Raw genomic sequence first — 20295 nt, 5'->3', positions numbered from 1 at the left:
GTTGTAAATCGATAATCAAACATTGCATTATTACAGTTTTTTTTTATTACTACTTTTGAAAGATGAGGTAAACAATCCAACATGTGAATGTAATGAGAGAACACATATCCCGGGCTGCCAAATACTTTGCTAAAAGTTATTTGTGTCAGCCTTTATTGGAAAACATTTTCAGGTATTATAGTGAAAGTGAATGTTACAACATAAGTGCCATAACCTCCACTTCCCAATGGGGTTGATGAGAACTGCTTTCAACTGTCATACTCGACACACAAAAACAATAATTCAACTTTTATTTCCCAGTAGTGGGGAAATTTACGTCTTAATTACCAAGTTGCCATTTCATCATTTGAACTTATATGCAAGACCAGTATTGATTGTATGGCAGACTTTGTTTGTAAAACAGTATTAATCCGAAGGAAACGTTCACACATATATGTCAGGGAGTTTTCACATAAACAATTTGTCTTCACTTATTTTAGTGAAGGGGCTGAATGTGTATAGATATTATCTTTTTTATATGACCTATTTATGCAGAGTTGTTCTCCCTGAAGGGCAGACTGAACATTTGACAGCTGTAATAGTTTCATTTGTGACTTGTGATGTGATTCAGAAATATCTTCAAAAATCTTTTGGCTTCCTTTTGTACACATGCTGTGATAGTAAGTCACAACTTTTTTTTGGGCAAATTCTGATGATTCTATTACTGTGTAATTGTTTGCAGACAGTGCACTTATAACGGCGTCATTTTACAAATCTACAACTTAACTGGCACAGTGAAAACACACAGCGTTCTAGCGTTTAATTTAATGCTTTATCATTCACCTCAGTCTGCAATCAGTTTATTTAGCGTCTTCATTTTCAACTCAGGGAGAACTTTTTTGATCTAGTGTCTTTTAGGATTTGTCTAGATGTTTGATTTTTACTATCTTGGGGTGCCGGAAGAACCGACGCATCCGCTGCCAAATGAGCCATGCACTATCTTAATGTCATTTTCTGATACGCAACACGGACCAGGAAGTACTGTGTCCACACTTTGTGCATCTTTCAGCATGATGTGCATTGCTTTTCTTAGTAGGAGGTTGTTCTTTTGCTATTGTATTTGACATGGAAAAGTGGTCAAACATGGACAATGTGATGTCTTTGTAAGATATTCAGCAACAATAGAGAGGGACGGCAGAAACTTTTTTTCCGCCAGCTGTAGAGGGAAGTCGTAGCCTGTTTTTTTTCTGATTGCTGAAGTATATTTCAAAAGGTTTAACGGTCTGTTACGATGCTTTAACATGTAGCCACCTGGCCTACGCCATGACATCCACATGGCCTTAGTGAGCTACATAGCTAATAGATTAGCCAGTTAGCTTGCTAACTAGGCATCAGCATAGTTTAGTTTCCAGGCTTTGGAGTTTGTTTGTATGCAGGGAGTCTTCACATGCACTCTCCATTTACAGCATTGAAGAAGTTGTTTATTGATTTGCTTTCTTCACGAGAGTGAGATGAGAAGATTAGTATTGTTCTCATGCCTGTGCATCAAGTAGGCATATACGCAGCTGGAGCCAGGATGGGTTTAGCCTAGCTTAGCATCAAGCTTGGAAGCAAGGGGGACACGGCCAGCTTGTCTGTGTCCAAAGTTGAAGAAAATGCCCACCAGCACTTATAAAACTCATTAGTTAACATGTTATATTATGTTATATAAGGACATAATTCTGTAAATTAGTGAACTTTATAGATGTTGGTATGGTGTATTTAAAAAATCGGCTAGGCTAATGGTTCCTGTAGCTAGCAGCTTCAGGGGGGAAACATCTATCCTCTTAGCTGTTTTTAAAAAAATTGTATATATCTAGTGTTTTTTTCTCTCCACACTGTATTAATATAATGTTCATGATGTGTCTGCATGATAATGAGTAGAATAATAGATTAGGTGTTTCATGTAGAAGGGGATCGGCGACTGAGCCCAGGGATTTCACAGCATAGAGGATGCTCTAACGCATCAGTATTGATCGTCATTAATGATCATTACGCCTATAGTATGTGCTTGAGTTCACCATGATGCTCACCGTGCTGCAGTGCAATGGGGGTCTAATCCACCATGTATAACACTCTAATTTAGCCTAAGTCCCAGTGTTTTGTTGTTTTGTTGTTGTTTGTATTGCTTCTTATGTGTGACCAAGACAGAACTCGTCTTGTCAAAAATCTATACAAGTCTACCTCAGGTGTGATTTTGGACAGCTTGAGAACAGCATGTCCAAAAAACTGTTTTGTATGTATTGTAAATCTTTTGTGTATTAAGTGGTCCATACAAGTATTTATTACATTGTATTTTTAGATGTTGTTTTCAGTGTAATGTGTGCTACCTCATAGAACATACTCTACAATTCTTTTCTGGTATCTTTATGCCCATTGTTGCTGCCAATATAACAAGAGATCCAAAGTGGTGCTTTTTAATGACGTCTTAGCCTTTTTTCCGGGAAATAGAGAGACACAACAGAACTGATAAATATACAAATAAGATGTTCACTTGCATTCTTCTGCGAAGAAACACCCATATCTTTACTTTGCAGAGCAGACACACCCACCATTTCTGTCTTTCTGGGAACTCCGCTCCAATACCAAAGGCCCTCACCGTAAACATGCATGATAAAGAATGTTTGGATTGAGCATGTTCATGTTGATTTTGGGGTTAAGTTTCACCTTTTCTCAATACTCAAGGTTGTTCTGGACACAAACTGTAACCACAAACTGTATTTAACTTGATGTTTGAGTTTGAATTTAATTTGGATCATCTCCCCACCATGCTTGATTGTTCATCCTGCAACTGAAATATATTGTGCTGCAATACAAAGGTAATTAAAGATCTAACAGAACATTTGTGTTTCATCTACCAGTTTCTTGTATCTAGACTTTATGCTAATGACTGTCATACTTTTGAGAGACTTTGATATCAGGTTCACGTTTTAAATATTGTTTTGAGCAGTAAGCAAAGGGTAATATTCAGTATTAATCAGTAAACAAAATACTACATATTGCGTGGAATCTGATTCTGATTTTGGTCCAAGACGACTAGTGTATTGTTGTATTGATCAGTTCTTTGACAAATTTCATAATTAACCTAACTTCTGTGCAATGTATACCAGAGATGGATACTGAAGAAATTCAGATTTCTGATAAAAGATTTTAAATCTAAAACATAAGTATATATATATATACTTATATATATCTTAACTTATATATATCTATATACCTTATATGGTCCATATTTCCAAATTACTTAATGTTTGCGCATTATGAAAATATGTATGTATTTTGTACTGGATCACAGAATGTTTTATTGTTCCTTCACACACAGGAGTTTTATTTTGAAACAATTTAGCCGGAAGTTTCCCACCTCTGCGCTGCACGCACTCTGCTTCAGCAGCTGCACGCTCTCACATCGTCCAGTGTTTGACAAACCTCCTTGGGTTTGACTGTGCGAGCAGAGAACGTGTGTGGCGGTAATGGCTGCCAGGGAGAGTGAGGAAGACAACAAATGAACCCCAGAGGAAAAGATTTGAAGGTGAGAATGAAAAGATGACAACTTGCAGCACAACAACAGCAGCCTCTTCTTCTACGTTTACACCATTGTCTTCTTCTGCTGTGGCTACTCGTCTGCTCGGCTCGCAGGTGTGTTTTGAGGGAATCTGGTTGAATTCTTGACGGAACACGCGCACACACACACGCACACACACACATATACATGCACGCACACACTGGACAATACGCTGTCCAATGACCCAGACGTTAGGACAGTTTAGGCGTCAGAGACTTTTATGAGGCTTGAATTTATACGTCTGCATCTAGCGCGTGTATATATGTCGGCTGTGCTGGTGAGAGCTGGACTCTTTGTTAACTGGTGTTAAACGTGATTAGCTAACGTTAGCTCACCGACAACATCGTTAGCTGTCGGTGGCCTGTTAGCCTGTTAGCCAATCAGCCAAGTGGATGTCTAATTAGCCACTTAGCAAGCTGGCTACAGCTCTGTCAACAGAGACAGACATGTTTCTCATCACCAAATCTGACGGTGTCAAGTGTATTTACTTTCATCTTTAATAAACATTAAAGTTTTGATATTTTTGTCCACTGAATAGCCACGTAGAAGGCTGGTGTTGGAGTGAGTTTGAACTGTCGATGTTAGATTAGCAATTTTGAGTTTTGTTGCATTGCCAACTTGTGTTGTGCGTCAGTTTGGTAAACAGCTGTTTTGCTTATAGTTTGTTATTGAAAGCAGTACTTCAATAGTTTGAATAAGGTTACTTATATGTAATATGATGACCCACTCGTCATTAATTTAGTCTAGCAGTATGATATATATATATATATATATATATATATATATATATATATATATATATATATATATATATATATATATAATCCCCATTAATCAGGAAATAAATTGACAGCGATTAAGCTATTTATAAAACATAACATGATCTATTTCCTGCCTTTCAGACGTGAATATGTGCTGCTATTCTCTGTATTATATCATTGTAACTTAAATGTCTTTGGGCTTTGTACTTGTCACCTTGCACTAAATTATGAATTGATTAATCATTCAAATAATTTAATCTAATTAACTATAAAAATAACATCCCTAATGTAAAGAGGCCAGGCCCTATCTTCTCTCTCATCTACTCTTTAAGAAGTACTTAAGTCTCTTCATCAAGGCTGAATTTATTAGAATACCTGATTATAAAAGCACCAGTATTTGCAGCCTCAGTGCTATTTTCTGCTCCGACAGGTGTATCAGGATTATGCAACGACACAATAAGGATGAGTGACACTGATGATGGAGGTGAGCCTTTTCCACACAATCCCATTTTAAATGTAAACTTCTTTGCAGCACCAGGCCTCGGTGGCATAGCGATGTCTGGGGGATAATCACATGTTGGTGTGACATGCAGTCATAAACACCTCGACAAGGCCACATAATAACCCTGGAACAGATGCCAGTTTGTGAAACTCGGTGTCACTTTAACACAGTGGTACATTTCGTGGCTCTAAAATGAGGTGTGGTTGGACATGCAGTGCTGTAAATGTGCTGATAGTGTTGGTGAAGGAGTGGTGTGTCGGTTCCCTCAATGTGTTGTGTTAGTGGTTAAGAGATTCCTGTAGCTGGTGTTCTTGTATGATGTGCTCCGCCAGCATATTAGGTAACAATAAGAGACACAAGTAGGGATGCTGTTGTGTTTATTTGAGGGAAAAAGATTGTTTATGCTTCAGGGAGCAAGAACACATGTCAATTATCTATCAGAGTACCACCAACATGATCAAGTGGGCATTGTTGGCAGCTAACACCTATATGAAAACTTCAGGGGGAGTATTTAGATGTAATGAGGAGTTTGATAACAAGGCCAAGAAACGTGTATCAGAAATTTTAAGAGAAATTCACTGATTCAGAAAAAAGGAAATGTATTTTGTGGTTGGGGACAGATGTCAGGTTTACTGGTCCACAAGAGGGAGTAAAAGGAAAATAATGTTTGCTTCCAAAGGTGTTTTGGGGAGTCTAGACCGTGGTGGAAATGCCAAATAATTTTACTTACTGTAATATGTTGTAAGTCTTGTAAAATCAGCTAGTCGTAGCCTACAGTGTGAGATCAGTTAGTTAATAGTGAACTAACCCCATGTCCTTTGTCCACAGTGAGGACTAGGATGGTAAGCAGCCAGCCGAAGTACGAGCTGATCCAGGAGGTGGGGCGTGGCAGTTACGGCGTGGTCTATGAGGCGGTAGTGAAGCGCACGGGGGCCCGGGTGGCGGTGAAGAAGATCCGCTGCCACTCTCCGGAGAATGTGGAGCTGGCACTGCGGGAGTTCTGGGCCCTCAGCAGCATCCAAAGCCAGCACCCAAACGTCATCCACCTGGAGGAGTGCATCCTGCAGCGGGGCCAGCTGGCCCAGAGGATGAGCCATGGCTCCAGCTCCCCGCTCTACCTGGAGGTGAGGAGACAGGATTCACTGGAACAGGGTTCACACACTAGCTTAATAATATTGTTAACGTCACCCAGCATTTAGGCTGTGAGTGGATATTGATTACTTCCTTAATGTGGCCCGACAAGTACTGAATCTTTGATGTTGTTTTTTTTGTTACTGTACTGATGAAGTGCATACTCAACACTTCTTGCAGCTGCTTCTTCAGAGTAAAAGTCTTCCAGCAAAGACAATTGATTATGACTTTTACCGTGACTTGTCGTGTGCAACAAGAAATGTCACCGAGGGAATCTAAGCCGAGGTTAGACGATGGATACAAACTAACACTTGCATAGACGCACAGCAGTTGCTGCTCTGTAATGAGGAGGAATAACCAGACTGTCAAGTACTGGAGAGTTACAGGGAGCAGAAATGCTAGATCTGGATTCCACATAAGTGTGTCAGACAAAACATCTCTCCTGCAGCTGTCCATGTTGCCAACGCATGCTTTAGAAAAATACTGAATTGCGTCTGAGCATTACCACATGACACCTCAGAGACAGAATCCAATGTACATAGTCTATCATGATTAGTGAAAATGAATCTGTCTTTAGCTCGGCTGGCGGCCCAAACATAACCACAAACCTCAATTTTAAAGTGCCCGTAACAGTAAATCGGCTGCATCAGATCAGTTAATGTTATCTTACTATCCGCCTTACACAGTGGCCCCTTACCTAAGGCTGTTTGTTTGCTTACACGCCTGCCGAAACCAGATCTTGTTAATATCTTGTGTGCTGAAACTCGGTTGGCAAGACAAAGGGCCAAACATTCCGGTCCACAAGTCACAGAGATGCTGATCTCAGCCAGGAGAGGAATCCAGCTCAACCTGCTGTAATGTGACATGTTGGCAGCCGTTTGACAAACACTTGTTGGTGTCTTTAAAATAGACCGACGCTATATTTCTTGTAATGAATTGGAAGCTCGTTTTGATTGGCAAAGTGTACCGTGATATCCTCTGACATGTGTTTAGCCTGTTTGTCCATCCACCACCCACCGCTGTTGACATCTTGCTGTTGGCAAAGATGTTTTTTTTTCTGTGACAACGTAAAGCTAATAGGTTAAATGTAAATGTCAGTGATTCACCCAGTAGCTCAAAGTGAGTCATCAGCAGCAAGCTAATGCTGTTTGTTGTGTAAACTCATATTGTGGCGATTACAATTATCTAGACGGCACAAATATTGGCGCTTGGAATAATGAATATATTCCTCTGCGTGATGCCGATGAGCATTAGCAGAAGAACTGGAAGTTTTCTGGTTGGATCTGTGTCGACTTTGGCCTCGATGTCCCCCATAGTCACATGAACGTGTTGTCAGGTTCCCCTCCCCTCCCTAGTCAACCTGTCTGCAGCCTGTCATGTTGCGATGCCTCCCTGCTGTCTGACGGCGGGCACACAGGCGCTCTGCCGGTGCCTGATTATAGCCTCTCAGCGGCACGCGGGGGCTATTGTCAGACCGCTCGCTCCGTTTTCCGCAGCGCTAGCGTTGGACACTTTCCCAGAATCCCTTTTTATTGCCCTGTAATGTTCCAGTACGTGCTTACACGAGAACAAATGATAATAGGGCGGAATTATCTGACCGCACCAACTGTGGGATAATTTGCATCTATTCGTTTTTTTGGGGGGGGGGGGGGGATTCTTTGGCTCCGAGCATGTCGAACAATTTGCATTTGTTTACAGCAGAGTTTGCACTGGGAATGGTCTATTACACACATTCAGAGCATTTGTGAAGCAGTTGGTGTCGGAAGCCTCAGTGTGGTTGAGCCTCAACTGACACTTCAACTGATTTTTACTCTCCAGTTAACATTTCATCTACTTCAGCTATTCAAAGTGCAAACACGTCTTTCTCTTTCTCTTCAACTGACATTTCAACTGCATTCATCTCTGACTCTACAATGTACGTTTCAACTGCTTTCAGTGGTTACACATCAACTCCTTTCATTTCTTCTCTTACTCTTTAATTGATATTTCATCTACCTTCAGCGTCGCTTAAGGCCTTTACACACCAGAGGAGTGATGAAAAAACACCAAACAAATGTATAATATTCCAGTGTTCATGAGGTAGTATTCATGAGGAAACAGTTAAAATACATATTGATGTGCGAAATAATAATCTGAAAGGTGCCTTCAGATATCGGTCGAGGCCGCCTCCATTGTTTTCAATGTAAACATGGAGGGATAGCGCTTTAACTCCCATCAACTTAACTCTTCATCTGAGTTTCCGTTTTAACTGCCGCGTCAACTTCTAGCATTATTTTAACTTTCCAAATGAAAAGTCTTTGTTGCAAGCACGCCGACATTTTCCTACAAATGCAGCCGATGATCATCTACATCTTTCTGTTACAAACCTGCAGCTTTTCAGTGTCTTAATACAAAACGCCGTCTATTAAATTGCAGAAACACATCCCGTTTAATCTTAATGTAACGTGAGATGGATGAAGCCTCACAGGTTCGTGGTCCGCTGTCAAAAAGTGAGATTAAATGACTTCCTGCAGCCGGTATAAAAGATGAGAGGCCTCTCACTCTGCTTTGGTTTAATAAAGGACGGTGAGGAAACACGTTATGAATACAAAGCCAGAACAACCTTGCTTGTTAAGTTATGAGTGACATTTCCTCCTCACCCTGCAGAGCTGGTTCACACTATCAATAATCATGTCAGCTAGACCAGACCTAAGTGATGTCTTCCATTTGCTTCTGCTTGTTGCAGCGTTGTCTCTTGTGGTTTGAGTTTTTTCTTGCTGTCGAAAGGAAAATGAACCGAAACTGACATCCCTATTTCCTACAGGTTGTATTTCAGCAGAGCTTGACAATGATAATACTGTTTACCATAATATTTATGGCCACAGTAATCAAAGCAAAACATTCTGATGCCAGCAAACCAACATGTGCAGCATGTAGAGGCTGACCATCACCAGTGGTGTCATGTTGACTTTAAGTGTTTCTTTCTCTGCATGCAGCTGGTGGAGACGTCTCTGAAGGGCGAGATCACATTCGACCCGTGCTGTGCCTACTACCTGTGGTTCGTCATGGACTTCTGCGACGGCGGCGACATGAACGCCTACCTGCTGTCCCGCAAGCCCAGCCGCAAGACCAACACCAGCTTCATGCTGCAGCTGGGCAGCGCCCTGGCCTTCCTGCACCGCAACCAGATCATCCACCGCGACCTCAAACCGGACAACATCCTCATCTCCCAGGCCTGCACGCCAGCCGGCTCGTCCGAGCCCACCCTCAAAGTGGCCGACTTCGGCCTGAGCAAGGTGTGCTCCACCTCCGGGCTCAACCCGGAGGAGCCGGCCAGCATCAACAAGTGCTTCCTGTCCACGGCGTGCGGAACGGACTTCTACATGGCCCCGGAGGTCTGGGAGGGCCACTACACGGCCAAAGCGGACATCTTCGCCCTGGGGGTGATCATCTGGGCCATGGTGGAGCGCATCACCTTCGTGGACGTGGAGACTCAGAAGGAGCTGCTGGGGAGCTACGTGCAGCAGGGCTCGGAGATCGTGCCCTTAGGGGAGGCCCTGTTGGAGAACCCAAAGATGGAGCTGCTGATCCCCGCCAGGAAAAAGAGCATGAACAGCCACATGAAGCAGCTGATCAGGGAGATGCTGTCGGCCAACCCTCAGGAGCGGCCCGACGCCTTTGAACTGGAGCTCCGGCTGGTCCGCATCGCCTGCAGAGAGCTGGACTGGGACACGTGATGGCCGAGCACACGGCACCAGAGACATTGTACACATCTCATTAGCTACCGTTAACCTAGATCACGTAACAGGGGGTTATCGTTTTGTTTTGTTTTTAACTCGGGAACAATAATTTGAATAGTCATTGTGTTGGTCATGGCTTAACTTCATTCACTGTCCGAGCACATGCAGTCCTCTGCTAGCTGTGTCTTTTATACTGGAGGGGAGAGGTGTGACACCCACCGTCGCTGCTGCTGCTGCTGCCGCTGCTCCAAGCTGCAGCTTAGTCTCAGGCTAATCACATCACAGCTTCCTCTTCCTCCTCACGGAATCACTCGAGCGTGCTGGAAGAGCTAAAATGACCCCAGTAGTTCTGGATTCAATGAGAAGAGAAAGTCGAAAGTGAAACCGAGACGGTTTGTCTACAAATGCCACCCTGGACTCGGTGCTAATTTGTTCTTAAATGCAATATGAGACATTATCCTGTGATCACTGCAGCGTACAGTTATCCAAAGGGCCGACATTAAGACACAATCACGTCCATGTGTTGAGTGTTGGAAGGCTTTGACAGAACCTTGACTTGCAAACTGATTTCAGCCAGCATTCATATCTACGTCAAGATTCGATTCTGTTGTTGGCATTAAATGCAGGAATGCCCTGAATGCTCAGGTAAAACATGCAGCATGGTGGTATTTGTAGACAAACATCTACTGTCGCCGTTGAGTTTTGCTCAGTAGTCTGAGGGGAAAAAAACAAAATAATCTTTGGTTTGAAGATAACTTTTTCTTTCTGCAGGCTGCTTAGTTGGTTTTATGGGCGGGGAACGTTTTATCAGTTAGTGACCAGCCAGCAGGTGTTTGTGGTCTGATCTTTCCTCTTTCTGCTCGCTACAGACTTCAAGATAAGTGGACTGGTCCCAGACACGCCCCCCAACCAGTGTAGCAGAATGTATAAGGATCCAGACAGGTCCCCTTTATTTCTGTAGAGCCTTCAACACAAAGCGCTTCACACAGTAACTGAGGAAGAGAGCTATAATGATAGTACTGGTTCTTATTTTCATATTAATAACCAAAATCATCTTGGATAATCTTTCCACTGTTCCAACAATCATCGACCTTAATTCACTGAGTAAGATGTGAAAACATGCTGACTCTACACGTTGGTGTAATCACCAAAATTTCTGGTGCACTTCTTTTCAAATAAACCAGTTGAGGTAATCTGATTACTTGTAAACAACCTGTCCGATCGCACTTCTTGCCCCGTTGTTATCACAGCCGATAGAAATAATGTCCCGAACTGTGAAAACAAAACCAAAGTTGTAATTTACCAGAATTATCCAAACAACCGAGCACACTACAATAACGCGAGCACATTGGCCTACGTTCAAAAGACTTGGCGGAGTGGCAAATCTCTATGTTGCTTAAGCATAAATTTAATTATCTGAAGGTTGAGCTGCAGCGGCATGAATATTTACATCCGAGTCCATTTAGACCTGAATGAGTCTAAATGAAAGCACTTTCATTGAGTTGTTTATATTTATTCCTCATAACTACCTGCTGCATTGTAGGAGGAGCTCCGTGAGGCTGGACTCGGTGTGATAAACTGCGTCGGTATGTGTTTACCGAGCGAACACAATGTCAGCCAACAGTCTACTTATGCATGCGGTGTCTCTCACCTTCAGGGAGGAAGCGAGAGAAGACACCAGTGCACACAATCCTCCGTGAGCCAGAGGATCTCTGCTTTTTTTTTTCTTTTCTTTGGGGGGGGGGGAGACATAATACTGTTGTGTTTAACTTGATCTGCTCTCACTGTGTCACTGCTCCTCGTTTCCTTTGGCTCTGGATCTTACAGTAATCCCTTTCTTCATGCTTCCGACAGGCTAATTCTAAGCCTATTAAGTTGTTGCAGCACTTGGCAGAGGATCGTGCTCGGGACCCCTTTTGCCTTTTCAGGTCATACATAATTTGTGCACTTATACAAATTTTTACAGGAACATGTAAAACCAAACAGTCCTGGCTTCTTTGCTCTCAAACTGTATAGGAAAATTAATTTTTTTATTGAGATTTGCCTTATTTCTGAAATTCACCGGTTTTGGACTCAAAGTAGGTCACCCGTATCCGCGGAGCTCTGAGCAGAGCAGAGAGGATGATGGGTAGAGTCATTTCCGACCAGATTTCTTCCTTCCGCCCTTCTAGACAAGAAAGGGGGTGGTTGGCTTCCTGTGTGAGGTTTGAGACGTTTGCCAAACAAATACTAGGTCTGGGGTATTTAGAGATTGCACCCTTTGATTTGTTGTATTCCTTTGGACATGTGTACATACTGTACAGGATCGACGGGATGAACAATGTTGATGTGCATTTGACTGCTCTGTTTTCAAGAGCCCGACTTTGTTTGTAAATTGCTGTGATGGATTCAATTTTTTTTTCTTCAGCTCTTAATTCAGCTTTTGGTTCCTTCATGGAAGAGATGTGATATATGTTTGCAGGTCAATACTGTGGGTGTGCTGGTGATAACTGTGTGTTCTTAATTTGCCTATCGTTTGTGAATTTGTGTAAGCAAAGCTGGTATACAGAGCCTGGTACCGGGCATGAATCAAACCTCAGCACGTTACCGGCCCTGATCCAGGACCAGCATACACGGCGCCACCGCACTGCGTTGATATCTGCCTGAACTCAGCTGAGAAGTAAAGTGTAGTATGGCTTTAGGACAGCCGTAGTATCATTTGCTTTTAGTATGAAACTGCTGCACTATACTTTAATGATATATGCTACATACTGAACACAGTTGGTGTGCAGCATGGAATTGAGAGGCAGCTTACCCAGTAAAAGTTTTTCAGTAATATTGCTGTAACAATTTATGGCCACCAGTGGAAGACAGCTGCTGCCATTTTTTTTTTTTTTCGTTTTTACAGCCTTTTCTTGGTGCGGAGAAAATCAAGTTTTTGTTTATTTGTGCCAGTGTAACCTAATTTCCGCATCTTGTCGGTTACTAAGAAGATTGCCGATCATTCAGTGAGATCAGATGGTCAACATTCCTCCTCTAATCAACTTGATGCCTCTCAGCCTCTGAGATATCTTAATTTACAGGAGATAGACGCAGGACTGTGATGCCCAATACTAGTCCTGGATCAGGGCTACTCCCACCATAAAATAAATGTGTTGGATGGAGACCACCTGGAGTCACGCCAGACAATAAATCGGTCAACGTCTTCTTACACTCTTTTGTATGAACAATCTTTGCTCTTATGTCATTGTAACATATTTTGAAGAGATTAAATGAAGTTTATCAAAAGTGGTGTGAATACCTGTCGGTCACTGTTGGAATTGATTTTTAATAAAAATGGATTCAAATAATAATTGAATTGCTTGAAGAAATGGAGCATGCAAATGTCCATTTCCTCCTCTGCTCATTGTCTTCTGGCTCTGCACTTCATCACAGGTAATTGCTATAATTCAGTTCACCTGATGGCCTGATCATTAAGAGCACTAGCTAAATTAGCTGTATTCTCCCAGTGCCTCCAGTCTGACTAGTTTTTGTACTGAAGACATTTTGTCATGTGGAACCAAGGTAAGGTAGCAAATGTTGATGTCACCCCCAACAAAGAGAACAATATCTTTCTCCTTTTTGTCTTAAAATGGTTAAAAGCGTCTTTTTCACGTTACACAGCTTGCAGTCAGCCCGCTGACGGGATGAGCAGCCAGAAAGCGGAGACATTAAAGGTGTGTCTACCTTCTGTTAACTGAAATAATGTGTGGAGGATCTGAAGAAAATGTGTTGACGCAGACTGTAATGCATTCCTTCACCCTGATCTCGCCACAGAGGACGACTCTTCAGATTTTGCCGTGCACAGTGTCTCAGCTGCTGTCTGCTTCTCAAGACGTCAATGACACCTTTGCAATCTGTGGCTGGGAACTCAACCAGGTATGACGAGCAATACAAAAAAAATAAAAAATCTAAAGCGGATTTCACGCCACATGAATGCACGTCGCTGTTTAAAAGTCCTGTTTCACAGCAGCCATTTTGACATTTCATTGCAAGTTTAATGAAACTGGTGTAATTGATCAAATTTGAAAATGATCGTTCCCATTCTACATAGTGTGTCCCAGCCGAGGCCCTGACTCACCTAAATGGAACAGGGCCATAATTGATGTCATTAATTACACCTGTGTTTACCTGCAGGGACAAAAATGCTCCTGTTTAAAAGGCCTATGAAGCACAGGGCTGAGGTTTTGACTTCAGTCGCATCACTTGGACTCGAGTCAAGACTTTGCAAGTCGACTAACTTCAGGCTTTTGACTTGGGAGGATCAAGTCACAGCCAATGCTTCTGATCATAAACCAAAGTATTGGACAGGGTGAAAAGTTGACCTGTTGGTGGATGAAAAGTCGGGGGGGATGACCTGAGTGAATGAGATCTATCCCCAAGGGGACCTTGAGTATATTCCGCAAATTTGTGTTTTAAATGTGTGCAGTGTGTTTGTCAACTCCTCGTCTCATTTTAAACCAGACAATCATATTGTGCAATGAGGAAGGACATGTGTTTGTCAGTGCCCAGCAGACATTACACAACGCTACTTTGAAGACAAGGATGGGATCTCTTTTAATGTGCTCAGAAAAACGAGAATTATTATCAAAAGCTTTAGAGCACTGCTTAATGGATCTTGAGGTGAGATTGTTTTGCCAACTTGCCGTTTCCAAGATCAAGAATGGACTCAAATAATGACTTGAAACACAAAGTTTAAAACCTGGACACGGCTTTGGACTTGTTGATCTTGACCCGGAGAGTGACTTGTGACTTGCAAAACAATAACTTTGTCCCACTTCTGGCATATGGTTCTTATGTGACTCTCCAACAGTCTACAGAGAGAATGTGAAAATGTCCAGATTATTAAAAAATGGATGTTAAATTTTTTTTTTTGATTCTGAAACGTTAAATCATGTGCCAACCATGCTTTCCAGGGTGTCATTCAAAACTCCATTTAAAAAAAAAAAAAAAAGTTAACGCTGCCTTTTTTCACTTGCAGGAAAACAAAGAATATCCAAAATTCACATTCTTGAATGGAGTTTGGTCTGAGGATAACTGCTTGTGCTTCCTCTCGCTGTGCTGCAGGTGTCTGTCGTTGGCATCATCAGAGGCTTTGCTCCCTTTGTGAAGAACATCAAGTTCTCTGTGGATGACATGACTGGTCCACCTTTAAACGTGAAGCAGTGGGTTAACACAGAGGCCAGTAGCATCAACAGGATCTGTTCACGACTGCATCTAGAAAACAATCCGCGCTGTTTTGCTAATATTTGCTAATGTTTTGATACGTCTCAAACTCTGTTTCTCACAGGACTGCACTCTGATGACATTTACCTCTCCTGGGACATATGTGAAGGTTACTGGAAGTCTACGCAGTTTCAATGTAAGCAATGCAAACACTTTAAAGAGATGATTAAAAGGATGTGAGCATTGCTTTTGGGATAATATCTCTTATGTATTCCTTTTTTTTTTAATGTTGCGCCAGGGTCAAAGGTCATTGCTGGCAGTAAATAGCCGATGTATCGAGGACCTGAATGAGATCACCTCCCACATGTTGGAAGTGGTGCATGCCCATATGCAGCTTTTTGGAAAGGTACACACGCTTGTGGAAGCTTTTGACAAGCAAACGGACTCAAAACTTATTTATGGAGCAGAATTCAGACTGAGATGCAAACATTCAACACTGAAACCCAGATTTGACATTTTCATGTACTCAATACTTTAGTTGGAGAGTTGATAAAGGTGTTTTGGCCTCAGCTGACCTGATTTCATTCTCTGTCCCCTCAACACTTGTAACAATGCAAAAACACGTATTTGGGATTTGTTCTCCGTTTGTTATGTTGTTTATTCAGGAATTTGATGTGAATATGAATACCACTGCTGCCTCGCGGTCTGAAAGAGTCCTCAAGCATAGTGGTGATCTTAAAGACATCTTACCGAATGGTTTGTCCTCCCTCCATGGTCAGGTGAGTGGGTTTAAAGGGTCAGTTCACTCTGATATGTGTTGTTTAGTGCAACTCATTTCCCCAAATCTGTACAATGGAGGTTAAGAGTGCAAAGTTAGCAATGGTGACATTTATGGAAAATATGCAAGGTTGCAATAGTTGATGTTTATGATATAACAAGATGAAGTCAATATTGTCACAACAGGTTTTTTTGTAAAGATTGTTTCGCATGTAGCAATAACAAGAAAATATGTCCTGGTCATGAAAAATATCTAGTTAATTTGTTGTTGGTGTCTTGTTTTGACGAGATCCGTCTCATGTTGTAACAAGTCCGTCAGCAGTGAATTACAGCAGCCTATTACTGCCTCCGTGACAAACCAGTCAGTTACTCATGGTATAGTGAGGTGAATGGATTTTCCTTTTATGGAGCTTACTGTAAATGATCACGTTTGCATTGGATATCGCATTATTTACAAATGATTGCAATACCACAAATAACTACAAAGTATTATTAAACTGCACTTGGAAGAATCTGTAGTGTCTTTCCAGGAAATGTCCTCACTGTGGACCGTTTTCACTGTTGGTCCATGATGAAGACACAGTACACAGTGAGGCTGTCCTAAGTAACCACGACGACGTTGTCTCTGCAAAGTCACATTGCTGTTGACAAAGATGAAAAATGAAACCTTTCATGCATTAAGTGAAAAGCCATGACAGCGCCGCAGGGTTGGAGAGTAATTGCTTGTTTCCCTTTACAAGGTGTTGACCGTAGTCAGGAAGTACTCTTTCGGCGACATTGGCATCAGTTTCCATGAACTGCTGACACAGCTGGACTACCTCAGTATGAGAGACCTCAGGTACATCTTGACCTCGTGCCTCTTGTGCCGGATGAACGTGTAACTTTGGCTGCAAACGTTGGGTGATGATGGATGATTGACAAACAAGGACGTAGAATGAAATGCTTAAATCTGCGACCTGTGTCTCTTTCTGTACAGATCTTCCTTGAACTCGCTGATGAATAACGGTCACGTCTTCTGTACCATGGATGAGAATCATTTCAAGTCCACAGAACACTAGCGGTCTACCGGGAAGCTTGAGAAGCATCGAAGGCATCGTCGTCCTGGATTGCAGCCGATCAGGATGTACCCACATTTTTATGTCGACATGAACATTCATTTTTTTGGTAAGATTTAGTTAGTTATGACATAGTGTAGCAGATGGCTTTGTCTGTCTTGGTCTAAAGATGTTTAACTCTCTATATTTAAACAGTAGGACAGATTAGAAATCGGTCACAGGGTTTATAGTGTATCATTTATTGCTCAGGCTTCTTATGTTTGACCAGATACTGTATATATTTTTACTTCTTACGTTATTTGTGTTCTGAATCTGTGGGTACCCTGCATTTTGATGCTGTATATAAATAATGAAGATAAAAGATAAAAGAAAAAAAAAGATAAAGTCTCGTGCCCTTTTTATTTACAACGCTTTCCTTTAAGAGCTACAGTCTTCATATGTCTGTCTCCTTGTGGTCCTCAGTTTCCCAGAATTTAAGGTAGAAAACAAGTGGGCGAAGTTGGCTGCAAAGCAAACGACACACACAGCTCTTGTAAGATGAACTGTCAAAACATTCACAAGCTTATCGACGAGACTTAGGCCCTATCCATATATCCATATCACGCTACCCTGACGACACCAAAACCTGTTCCCTACAATTCTATTACAACTTTACTTACCCTACAAGTGACTCCCAACCAAATACAATGTGTTTAGTGGATCGCCAACTTGAAGTTTAAATTCTATCATTTACACAAGTCTCACATTCAATGCTGCTCTTCATCAAGGTAACACCAAAATGACACGTTTTGGTGAGTCCAGTGTTCAGTTTTCACCTCATTTCAATGCTTTGTTAATGGGATCATTTTCCCAACGGGGAGCAAATGAAATCCCATTAAATATTTTTTGGGTGTCGTCCATCACATGATAACTTCCTGTCCTATAGGAGTGGTGATTTAATGCAAGCGATACAGTTGACAGGACACTCACAGACTGTCAACGGTTTTTAAGAGTCTGGAACTCTGTTTGTTTGTGGAGTTTATTATGGCTTATTTTCTTAATACGAGCTGTTTATGCAACTCACACGGGTTCCCCTGGAGACCTGGATTGAGAAAACTGAGCTAATATAGGTCACGGAAATGAGCTTTAAGCAGAATTGGGGACATAGAGTTCTAACAGTAACCCACTATATCAGTTATGGCAGTCAGGTTTACCACTGTTAGAAAAGATTAAAACTTGTGGAGATGATTTATATGAAGACTAATGCGATTTATGGTGTCTATAAATGTCTTAGAGGGCATTGCCAGACCTTCCTTAATAACGCTTCAAGTGATATTGGCACTGCTTGTCATTACATTTCCACGACAGAGAAATTACAATAACAGGTATGCGAAATCTGTAATTGGCTGATCACACAGGTTTTGCAGCATTGTAGGCGGTACGGCTGCCAGTACACCACAGTCTCTGGGCTACACCCAGTCCCAAAGATTTATGATATTTTAGAGAAAATTCTAATTAATTTGGATAACAGGTCATGTATTATAGAAATTACATTTTCTTTTTTAATCTAAATGTGAGACACAAAGCTGCTTTATGGTCCACACACCAAGCAGTCACACTCACATCTGTGTGGTCATAAAGGGTGTGGCTTGTTGTGTGTGTGTGTGTGTGTGTGTGAACTGATTTACTGGAAGTAATTATAATTCTTCTATGAAAGGGAAACTGACTATTCATCAGCAAGGCCTGGCTTCCTGGGCTGAACAAGTCCAGCCAGATAGCCATGATTCTGTAGCTGGCACTGACGTCTGACCTCTGACCTCCCTGTAGAGAAGCCGTTTGTTTGCAGATACAATTTATTTTCCAATACGCCAGTACTGGTGTGCATCTCTTTTTTTTTTGTTCCACTAGCATTATAAAGACATCAGTATGCAGTGTTGGTCAAGTTGCTTGGAAAGTGTAGTGAGCTAAGCTACCAGTTACTCTGCATTAAATGAAGCTTCACTACACTGAAGACTCCCCAGAGAAATGGAGCAAGCTAAGCTGCATTATTTTTTTAATACATTGAAACAACTTCATTTCAAGTCTATGCTATTAAAAAAATATATATAAATATTTATACAAGCCTATGGGTTGAACAGCATCTGAAACCCCCTCTCTTCACACCTTTTTAGTGTTGGAATTGGGATACTGTGACAACCATCTGAGCTCCAACAACTATTTCTTTCACTTTTTGTGTGTACAGAAGTTTTTGATGCATGTGTTTAAATAAAGATGCCGTACGTTAGGGGAACAATACGACTTCAATTTGCATTGTTTTGTAATTCAACAGCCAGCAAGTTGTCGGAAAAAATTAACGTCTTGTCAGAGTTCCAGATGAATTTGTTCGTAATTTGTCAAACAATGTGGAAACAACTGAAAAACCAGGGCAGGGGAAGCTTCTCCAGGACTTCACCTGGATGTGATGAAAGGAGCCAAGATGGTGGAGGTGAGCTCAATTATCTCTTGTTCATCAAACACCTAGCTGACCTCAGCCGTGAACCGAGCAACCTGAGCTCACCGGGGCAGGACGTGTGCCGAGGGCATTCTAGGGCCAAAGTAAATCATCAGGAGTATCAGTCTACACTCTACAGCATACTTAATTTACAGTTTTTCATGAAATATCAAACCATATAAAGACCCAGAAAAGCACTCCGTAGAGTGCAGATCTCCACCAGGTGTGTCTGCAACGACTACTGCTCTAATCTTTGAATGAATGCATACAAACCCTCAGTGATGACCAAGTGTATCAGATGCATTTTTCACTCCGATGCTCTCATTTTATTAAACTGCATCGGCTTCCGTGTTGACTGTTCAACGTTTCAACGTGTTCAACAGAAACTGTCCGTCCCACTGTGCATTTTGTTCCGTTAGCGTTTAGCTTTGTTAGCTGTGTTTAGCCCCGGTAATGTTAGCTCTGTCAGCCAAACACACTGCAGGACTGCTAAGCACTAACTAAGACACGCTCCGTCGTAGTCACGCTTGGTTCAGTTTGTCATAGAGAAAATACTCATTTTGAACATAAAAGAGTATTATCGTTAAAACAAAAATATTTCTCGTTCAGGTTGTGGCGTAGATGGCAGAAAATTGTAAGCTGCTCCTAAAATGTAATGTTTACATTTCTAAATTCACTTCACTCTAAAACTTAAATTATCCCATAATTTGAAATGAAAGGTTCTGCGTGTAATTTCTCTTGCCACAGACAAACAAACAAAATGAAGTAGACACAATCTGTCATGTCCCGCTCTCCTCTGTTTTTCACTTCACACCCTTGCGTGTTTCCCGCCTGTGTGATTGTCTGCCCCGCCCTGATTGTTTTCACCTGTCCTTCATTAGCCCTGCTGTCACCTGTCCCTCGTTATCACCCTCCTTTCATTGTGTATTTAGTCTGCGTGATCCCCTTCGTCAGTGCCAGTTTGTCTTCTGTTTCAGTGAGCGGTTCAGCCGTAAGCTGTGTGGTTTTCCTCGTGTTGTTTATGTCATTCTTCAGTTTTTTGGACTCTTACCTTCCCTTAGTGTTTGGGAACCCTTGCTGTTTTTTTGGACTGTTGCTCTGATCCCTATTATTTAC

At 41.8% G+C, this 20295-nt stretch overlaps 2 protein-coding genes across 7 annotated transcripts; both read left to right on the top strand.

Annotated features, from left to right (window-relative positions):
• The first annotated feature begins 3388 nt into the window (after positions 1–3388).
• Positions 3389–13030, top strand: pdik1l (PDLIM1 interacting kinase 1 like). Of its 4 annotated transcripts, none has more exons than XM_076112668.1 (4): positions 3401–3547; positions 4772–4825; positions 5672–5967; positions 8950–13030. In XM_076112668.1, the coding sequence occupies exons 2-4, from the start codon at positions 4804–4806 to the stop codon at positions 9688–9690; spliced, it is 1059 nt and encodes a 352-aa protein (XP_075968783.1). In that variant the 5' UTR covers positions 3401–3547; positions 4772–4803; the 3' UTR covers positions 9691–13030. The 4 variants fall into 4 exon arrangements, with proteins under 4 accessions (XP_075968785.1, XP_075968783.1, XP_075968782.1 ...); XM_076112667.1 differs by having other exon boundaries at positions 3415–3654; XM_076112670.1 differs by lacking the exon at positions 4772–4825 and having other exon boundaries at positions 3389–3547.
• Positions 13031–13167: 137 nt separating this feature from the next.
• Positions 13168–17093, top strand: LOC142971928 (replication protein A 32 kDa subunit-like). 3 transcript variants are annotated; one of them, XM_076112672.1, is made up of 7 exons: positions 13168–13388; positions 13489–13590; positions 15002–15073; positions 15176–15283; positions 15543–15656; positions 16395–16492; positions 16631–17093. In XM_076112672.1, the coding sequence occupies exons 1-7, from the start codon at positions 13224–13226 to the stop codon at positions 16710–16712; spliced, it is 741 nt and encodes a 246-aa protein (XP_075968787.1). In that variant the 5' UTR covers positions 13168–13223; the 3' UTR covers positions 16713–17093. The 3 variants fall into 3 exon arrangements, with proteins under 3 accessions (XP_075968787.1, XP_075968788.1, XP_075968786.1); XM_076112671.1 differs by lacking the exon at positions 13168–13388 and adding an exon at positions 14779–14892 and having other exon boundaries at positions 13405–13590; XM_076112673.1 differs by lacking the exons at positions 15543–15656; positions 16395–16492; positions 16631–17093 and adding an exon at positions 14779–14892 and having other exon boundaries at positions 15176–15519.
• Positions 17094–20295: the final 3202 nt, after the last annotated feature.

This window comes from Anarhichas minor, unplaced genomic scaffold (genome assembly GCF_050575085.1).
Source record: "Anarhichas minor isolate MPS153535 unplaced genomic scaffold, ASM5057508v1 ptg000051l, whole genome shotgun sequence".
Taxonomy (NCBI): Eukaryota; Metazoa; Chordata; class Actinopteri; order Perciformes; family Anarhichadidae; genus Anarhichas; species Anarhichas minor.
Note: the sequence above shows the minus strand (reverse complement) of the source record. Positions and strands in the feature narration are given on the sequence as shown.